This window comes from Portunus trituberculatus, chromosome 3, assembly GCF_017591435.1.
Source record: "Portunus trituberculatus isolate SZX2019 chromosome 3, ASM1759143v1, whole genome shotgun sequence".
Lineage (NCBI taxonomy): Eukaryota > Metazoa > Arthropoda > Malacostraca > Decapoda > Portunidae > Portunus > Portunus trituberculatus.
This window is the reverse complement of record NC_059257.1, coordinates 1118656-1127954: the sequence shown is the minus strand read 5'-3', so window position 1 is coordinate 1127954 and position 9299 is coordinate 1118656. Positions and strand designations below refer to the sequence as shown.

The window sequence follows — 9299 nt, the reverse complement described above, 5'->3', positions numbered from 1 at the left end:
TAATGCTGAACTAGTGAAAGTTGCAAACTGGATTCACAGCAATAAACTTACCTTAAATATTTCTAAAACTCATTGCATGTTATCCTCCCACTCATGACGAATACAGTCAATATTAAGGTTTATATTAACAACAAGTTATTAAACCAAGTGTCAGAATGTAGATTTCTGGGCATAATGATAGATCAAAAGCTAAAATGGAGATCACAAATTAGTGAGCTTATTGTTAAAACTAATAAACTAACTGGAATTATATACAAGATAAGAAATAATCTTTCTCTTCATTGTTTAAGACAAATATATATATCATTAGCGTACACAAATTTTTTGTATTGTTGTGCCATTTGGGGGGGAGCAGGCAGTACCATCATAGACAATATTTTTGTCGCACAAAAGAAGCTACTGCGAGTCATGTCATTTAGTCATCGTTCAGCCCATACTGGCCCATTAGATTACTAAAACTAAGCGACATAATATCTCTCCAGACTAACATCTTTGTTCACAAGTCACTATATTCACGACAGTCAGACGACACATTCCACTTCATGTCTAAGAACCCTAATACCCGCAGACCATATGATTTAAAGCTCCCGCTGTGTCGAACATCCCACGCACAGCAATATGTCACAACCAGAGGTGTCAAAGAGTGGAACCAGCTACCAGAACAACTTAGAAATATCAAATCACCTCAAATTTTTAAGAACAAGATAAAACAATTCTTCCTTAGTAAATATTAGGGACTTTTATTTATTGCTCTGTATTATTATTATTATCATAACAATTATCATTATTATTATAATTATTATTATTATCATTATCATTATAATTATTATTATTATTATCATTATCATCATTATTATAATTATTATTATCATTATTATTATTATCATTTTATTATCATTATTATAGTATTATCATAGTATTTATATTGTTATTATTATTATTGTAATATGTGATTGTTAATTTTGTATAATTTCTCATTATTATTAGTATATTAGTATTTTATTATTTATCACTGTATTATTTATTATTGTTTTATTGTAAATTGTTTTATTATTATAGTACATTTACTATTATCATTTATTATTTTATTATTATTATTATAATAATAATAATAATATATTATTATTATTATTATTTTTATTATTATTATTATAGTACTGTTATCATTATAGTATTATATTTTTATTATTATTGTAATGTGATTGTTATTATTTGCATAATTTTCATTATTATTTTATTTATTAATGTATCATTATTAATAATGTTTTAATGTCAATTGTTTTATTATTGTACGTTTACTATTATTATTATAATTGTTATATTATTATATTATTATTATTTTAATATCATTGCTATGTTATTATATTTATTTTTCTTTACTATTATTTATCATTTATCATTATCTATTGTTTCTATTACTATTTATTCTATTTGTCATTATCATCCACTACTGTATTTATTACTGCATTTATTACATATGTGTTATGTAGATGTATATTTGGTTGTAGAAGTGGAATTTAGTTAGGAAATCTTTAATTTACTTGTTTGTAAATATATGTATAGTAATTAGGCCTTTACAACTAACCGCGTCGGCCTAACATAAATTTCAAATAGGTCTGTAAAAGAGCTTATGCTCAACAGACCGAGGGAATTCTTCACTTTCTGTATCATACTGATTTTAATGTACCCATAAAGGCCCAATAAATGTATCAGTATCAGTATCTCTCTCTCTCAAATTACGATAAACGCTCCAGATTAACTCATCTGACCTGATCATTTCAACTGATTTACAAAGTTATGGTAATAAAAGGAAATTAAACATTCTTCAACCTTTTACAATTTTCACAAATGAATGGTAAACAATGGTATCTCCTAGGTACATTGAACCTCACATACTTGTATATAGGCGGAAATTGATAAATAAAAGAGATATTCATATATGAGAGGTTACTGACCATGAATTTATTTGTCTTTTAATAGTGACCCCTAAAACACCGACGTTTTCTCCAGGGCGCAATCCTGATCTACACGATGGTGTAGTTTTTGAAGGTGGGAATGGTGTTCAGGTCAAAAATTGCATATCCCAGCGTGTTGATGAGAAAGACAGTAACGGTGATGCAAGCAATATTCATTACAATCCCAGCACGTATCTATGAAAGGAGAAATGTTTCTGTTAATGATGATGAGAATATATTTTTACATATGCCAGGATATTTATTTGCCTATGAAAATGTTAATCTACTTAATATTGATGGTAAATAACAATCCTCCATCAACCCACCATAACAATCGTTCTCATTCCAGAGGCGGACAAAACAATGGCATTCCCAGGAGTGGCGACCGGAAGCATGAAAGCGTAGGCGCAACATGCGGTAGCAGGTATCAGTAGATAAAGTGGGTTTACTTGAATTGTCAGTGCCTGTATGAAAAAGAAGTGATAATGAAAATAGTAACAAAATAGTAGTTACAATAGTATACAAAAATAGGCAAACAAATAAGTTAACAAATTAATAAATGAAAACAACAGATAAGTATGAATGCTGATGTAACATATAAAGCCTGTATTTATATCCATGATCTTTATTAGTTGACAATATATCTTCTTCGAGTCAATGAAGTCAACAAAGATGAAGTCAATGAAGTCAAGAAAGATGTGATATTTAGAGGAGAGACCAGCTCTTACCTCTTGCTTTCTTCCCTTCTCACAAATACACATACATCTTTATGATTTTCTCATTAGTCAGCAAGCATTTTTCATTCATTCTTATCGAATCTTATTTATATACCTATTTATTCACTGCTTAATCTGCGTTATTTGCAGTTTTTACTGCCTGTTTACTAAGTGAATAACTGAAGAAGTCTCCAGTCTCCCTCTTGGCCTCACCAGGTTCGCTAACAAAGGCAACAGGATGGACGCCGTAGCGGTATTCGAAGCAAACTCCGTCATTCCACCGGCCAATAAACACACCACCACCACCACCGCTTCTTTTGGGAGATCTTTAAGCCTGGCAAGCTGTTGGCTGAAGTAGATGGACAGTCCGGAATGCTTCGCACCTTCCGCTAAGGCCAAGCCACCTCCCAGCAGAAGCACTATTCCCCATGGAACTTTTTTGTGCACTGCTTCCCAGCTCATACATCTCTCTACCTGCTTCGCGCCTGGAGCTGAAATGACAAAATGACAAGAGAGAGAGAGAGAGAGAGAGAGAGAGAGAGAGAGAGAGAGAGAGAGAGAGAGAGAGAGAGAGAGAGAGAGAGAGAGAGAGAGAGAGAGAGAGAGAGAGAGAGAGAGAGAGAGAGAAAGTGAAAAGGTTTGACGTGACTAAGTGTATCTATTTTCTCATACTTTATCTTTGCACAAAGGAAGAAAAACTACGGTGTTGTTCTTTTAATAGTATGCCTATCTAAATTCTTTGATTCTTAACCATCTATCACTTCATAGCTCGTTATCAGATCGTCAGTATGGGGTCTGTCAAGGCTGCTCTACTGGTGACCTCTTAGCTTTCCTTACCAAGTCTTAATTATCCTCTTTTAAGGTTTTTGGTGAAGTGTTTGCTGTTGCCTTAAGGTTTAGACATACCAAAAACAGTTGATAGAGTGTGGAACAGACATATAATTTCCAAACTACTCTCTCCTACAACCTCTATTTTTCTGTAACTTTATCTCAGGTTTTCTTTCTATTGCAGCTTTGGTAGACGGTTACTGCTTTTCTATATCTGTTAACGGTCGTATTCATCAGGGTTCTGTTATACCACTTACTCACATTCTATTATTTATCAATGATATTCTAAACTTCCTTTATCCACAACTAACACTAATGATACAACCCTGCACTTTTCAATATCTGCTCGTAAGCGCCCAACATGTCAGAATGTTAACAGTTTAGTCAAGAAGGCCAAATAACGTCTGACTTCAGATCTCTCAAAAATTTCTGATTAGAGTAGAGCAAATTTCATTTTCTTCAAGTATCTCAAAAATTGAAACCCTTCATATATTAAATCAACGCAATCCTCCAGACAGTTTTTCTCTCTTCTTCCACACCAAACTTCTCGTCCTATCCATTCCTACGCCAATGATGCCACCCTGCACTTTTCCACGTTTTTTTCGGGAACAACAATTCTTCAAGATGTAAACAGTTCACACTGAACTTAAGAGCTCTCTCTCCCTCCTTCTCACTCCTCTCTCTCTCTCTCTCTCTCTCTCTCTCTCTCTCTCTCTCTCTCTCTCTCTCTCTCTCTCTCTCTCTCTCTCTCTCTCTCTCTCTCTCTCTCTCTCTCTCTCTGCTTTTATATCCTGCATAAAAAAAGAAGGGTACTAGAAATTATAGAGAAGGCTGATGGGATAGTTTTAAAGAACTTGATCTGTATGAATATTGAATAATTCAAAAATGAATGTTTGATAACTTACGTAAATATAATGTAGTTATTTAATAGAGAAAAGATCTTAAGGGGCAAGAGTCCCCCAGATGGGAACCGCCTTGTCGTGGTGGGGGCTTGCGTGCCCTGTGACCTGGCGAGCTAGGCTAGAGGGGCTTAGGCCCTGCTCTGCCCTTTCGAGGGGAGAGGGCTACCCATGCTAGTAAGGTCGCCAGTGAGGGGCCAGACTAAATGGTTCCTACGTAGGCTGCCAGTGGACCAGCGGAGCCACCCGCTGGAGGGATCGCCCAATAGGGGCCGTCCTGTGCTGGATGGTTGGGTGTCCAGGCTGGGATGCTTTGGGAGGGGTCTCAGCTCTGTCGTGGACAAACATTCGTATCATGTGGGGCCTTTTTAAAACGACTGGTCCGCATGGGGACGAGGTACCCGTCCACGGCAGCCAGCGCTCCCTCCCATTGTAGTCCCAGTAGGTGGTTTCCTTGCCCTGGAGCCAATTTTTGTGTAACTTTATATATATGGTGAAACACAAAAAACTGTCAGGTTCTCGTGAGGTGGCTGACCTGGCCCGCGAGACGTCATCTTCAGGTCTGAGTGGGAAGGAGGATTCCCTCCACAAGAGCCTCCCACAGCAGTCTCCTGTTCTGGGAGTTCTTCTGAGGGACGTATTTCTGCTGCATATGACTCCTTGTGATGGTAAATGTTAACCCATCATTTTCTTATCACGCCTTGCACTCACTTCTCAAGGTGTATGGCACGGTTCTTCGCATTCGACTTGTTTATGATAAGGACTTTCCTTCTAACCGCTGCTATGTAACTTTTCTGTCATGTGATGAAGCCCGTTTGGCTTATGAACATGTAGCATCTCTGCCCTTGCTGGCTCTGGCTTTAAGACAGAACTTCTCCACTCTCGCAATATTTCGGACAGTAAAACGGACTACATCCCAAATCTTTTTGACCACCATTCAGAGAGTTCAGTTCCTGAAGTCCGCCAGATCCCGCCTCCACGTTGGTTTGTGGCGTACTACAGAAATGGGCGGGAATTTCATCCACGCCTCCCGGTACTTGTCCAAAGAGATCGGCACGATTCCTGAGGGAAACCTCAAGAAATACGGGAAGGGGGTGCTCGTGCGAGCGAAAGATATCACGCAGGCAAGGATGTTGCAACATCTCCCATGCCCTTCTGACAGCATGTTTGAGACTATTAAGGCACATCCCACCTTTAATTACAGTAAAGGTTGTGTGTACAGTCAGGATCTTTATGATTTTCCTGACGAGGAAATACTGGCTATGTGTCCTACCTCAGTCCAGAAGGTGACTAAGATGAGGAACTCCTCCAACATGGTCCTTCTCACCTTTTTGGTTCCACCCTCCTGACCGTGTTAATATCGGACCTATTAATCTTAGGGTGAGGCGTTTTGTTTCTCGCCCTCTTCAGTGTTTCTCATGCTATGGGTACGGTCACGGCAAAAGCTCTGTAAGGAAGCTTCTCGATGTGGTAATTGCTCTGCACTAGACTCACATTCTGAGGAGCATTGCAATGCTGCAGCTTATTGTTTCCATTGCCGTGATGCTCACCAGGTACGTTCCAGGCAATGCCCCAGGTATCGCCTGGAGCAGGACATTCTACAGCTTGCTAACACTCAGTTCATCAGCCTCGGTAGCGCCCGCCGTGAACTCCTGTACCGCCAGAAGGACGGTACTGGTGCGACATCCTATGCTTCATTGGCCGCTCGCTCTTCAGCTGAGTCTGCCGGTCCAAAGACAACCCTTCTGCTACCTCTCGCTCTGTTGGGGCGGGTGGTCCTGTTCATTGGCCAATAGGTTTGCCCTTTTGTCTGATGACTCAGTTGAGTCACCTGCAAGAAGCGACGAGAATAATACGGACTTGACCAAACTAACCCATGTAGTGGATGTCCATTTGCCTCCTGTATCGCCTAAGCCTTTGAAGGGCATGACCAAACGGCACCGCGGCTCTGCGGAGTCGATAGATTTAGCTCAGCCTAAGCAGTCTAAGGTTTCTCCCGGTGCACATAATCGTGAGTCCTCCAGGGACCGCTCTGCAATGGTAGCTCCAGTAGTTTCTGTCCAGCCTCCTGTGACGCCCTCCGTCTCAGATCGGGCTTCTTGTGATGAGGACGGTCTTAGCATGGAGACGTCCGATGATATTGTCACAGCCGTCCCTCGTGGACCCACTGTATCAAAAGTGCAGTCCAGCCTGACCCTCGTCCTCCGAGGACCGGTAGGAGTGATGATGGTTCGCATCACTCACCGGTAGGCCGAAAGGCTGCGGTCCAACGACCCGGCACATCTCAACTCCCGGTGTCTTCTCGTCGGTTGATTATTTCTAGTCAGGTGAGTCACGGGCAGCCTTCAAAAGGCTCGCCCGTCCACTGCACCCAAATAGTCATCTTCAAGCTTCTACAGTGGAACTGTAGAGGCCTTCGCGCCTCGTGGGGAACTCCGAGCTTTGCTGTCGGAGTTCTCTCCAGCCTGTGTAGCTCTACAAGAGACTATGCTAGGTGATAGTACTTATTCTAGTCCTCCTGGCTATCGTGCCTTTTTAGCACTCCTTTCCTGACCAGGGCCACCACGGTGGCACAGCTATTCTAGTCCGTCAGGATATACCTGTTGTCCCTTGCAACTCAACTCTCCCTTCAGGTGGTTGCTGTTAAGGTCTTTATGGGACGATCCTACACTATTTGCAGTTTATATCTCCTCCTCGGCTTCCTGTCTCCAGGGGTGAGCTTGACGGCCTGGTGCGTCAGCTGACTCCGCCTTTTCTTTGTTGGGAGATTTTAACGGCCGTCACCCATTGTGGGATGAAGGTGCTAGTAATCCTCGTGGGGTTTTAATCGGTTCTTTTATTGAGGATGAGGGATTGGAGGTTTTAAATTCTGGGGATGTTACACATTTCCACAGTCCTACTGGGACTTTTACAGCTATCGATCTTTCTCTTTGTACATCTAATTCTTTCCTTGATTTTAATTGGCGGGTCCTACCGGATTTACACGGTAGTGACCACTTTCCGATTTTATTGGAATCTGTGAACTCTGAGCCACAGTCCCGGCCCCACGCTGGGTTTTAGACAAGGCAGATTGGCCTCGATTCACAGACCTTAGCTCTTTTATCCGTCCGCTGGCTGACTTTTCTACTTGTGCTGAGGCTGTTGATTATTTTACCGATTTTTTATTTCAGTAGCGCTTCAGACAATCCCTAGGACGTCAGGTCGCTTTACTAAGCGTCCCGTTCCTTGGTGGAACGCAGCATGCACTAAAGCGGTGAAAGAGAAACGGGCAGCTTTCTCTCGTCTCCGGCGACATCGTGGGGACCCGCAGTGCCTGGAAGCTTTTCGGCGCTGCCGAGCTCGAGCCCGCCGCGTTTTGAAAGAGGCACAAAGAGCCTCTTGGAAAGCTTATGTCTCTTCCATTAACGCCCGCACCCTCTTACGGATGTCTTTAACAAAGTCCGCCGAATTGCTGGGAAGTATTCTGCTCCTTCCCCACCAGTTTTGTTGTCTGCTGGGCGAACGGTGGCAGACCCTAGGACTGTCGCCGACCTCTTCGCGGAGCACTTTGCCAGTGTTTCCCGGAGGCATCCTGCAGCCCGGGCGCACGTCACCGCCAGAGAATGGAATCTCTCGGCATAAATTTTTCTTCCACTGGAGGAGTCTTATAATGTCCCTTCTCTGCCTCCGAGTTGCGGACTGCTTTGTCCCAGTGTCATGACTCTTCTCCTGGGCCAGATGATATTCCTTATGCCTTCTTGCGCCACATGTCTGACAGTGCTTTTAACTTTTATTAAATCTTTATAATATGATTTGGCATACCGGTGACTTTCCATCTTCTTGGGCTGTGGCAGTGGTTCTCCCATTTCCGAAGCCTGGGAAAGATAATCTCCAGGCTACGAACTACCGTCCTATATCTTTGACGTCCTGCATTTGTAAAGTGTTAGAAAAGATGGTAAATGTAAGACTCATGTGGTACTTGGAGAGGGGAAGTACTTGTCATCGGTACAGTACGGCTTCCGAAAGATGAGGTCTACTACTGATGCTCTTTTATCCCTAGAGTCTTCTATTTGTGAGGCCTTCGCTAATCACCACCATCAAGTAACAGTGTTTTTGACCTGGAGAAGGCCTACGACACGGCTTGGTGTCATGGCATTTTACAGTCTTTGTTTAATTTTGGCCTTCGTGGCCACCTTCCTATTTTTATCCAGCAGTTTTTATCCAGACGTCTTTTACGGGTTCGAGTGGGAGTGTTCTCTCTGAGGCTACTGCTCTAAATGATGGTGTCCCACAGGAAGTATTCTTAGTGTTACACTATTCGCAGTCGCCATAAATGGTGTTATTGATACTCTCCCAGATGGCATTCACAGCTCCTTATATGTTGATGATTTATGTATTTCTTTGCTGCTGCTAGGATGTCACTGATTGAGCGCAAGCTCCAACTGGCGATCAATAGGGTGTCCAGTTGGGCCAACATGAACGGTTTTCGATTCTCCACCTCAAGACCGTAGCCATGCATTTTGTCGCAACCGTGGTGTCCATCCAGACCCGGATTTATACCTCGCCAATAGACGCCTCTCATGCGTGGAGGCGACTCGATATCTTGGTCTTTTATTTTATAACCGTCTCACCTCGGTTCCCCATTTCCGTTCTCTTAAGGCGTCTTGTCGGCAGGCATTATCCCTTCTTCGGGTTTTAAATCACACCTCTTGGGGTGCGGACAGGGACACGTTGCTGCTGCTTCACCGTACACTCATACTTCCCAAGCTGGAATACGGCTTTGAGATCTACTCATCCGCAACGGATACACGACTACGCACGCTTGACCCATGCATCATGCTGGGGTCCGCTTGGCTACAAGTGCATTTCGGACATCTCCAATACCTAGCCTTCTAGTGGATGCTGGTTTCTGGCCGCTCGAC

General features: G+C 42.3%; 1 protein-coding gene across 1 annotated transcript in view; it reads right to left on the bottom strand.

Annotated features, from left to right (window-relative positions):
• Positions 1–1402: 1402 nt before the first annotated feature.
• Positions 1403–9299, bottom strand: part of LOC123508301 (solute carrier family 13 member 2-like) — a 20655-nt gene continuing 12758 nt past the window's right edge. Inside the window, exons 5-7 of the mRNA XM_045261891.1 lie at positions 2885–3162; positions 2282–2419; positions 1403–2150 (exon numbers count right to left, since the gene is read on the bottom strand). Coding sequence (XP_045117826.1) covers positions 2025–2150; positions 2282–2419; positions 2885–3162 — 542 coding nt within the window. The 3' untranslated portion in view covers positions 1403–2024. The remainder of the gene's footprint in view (positions 2151–2281; positions 2420–2884; positions 3163–9299) is intronic.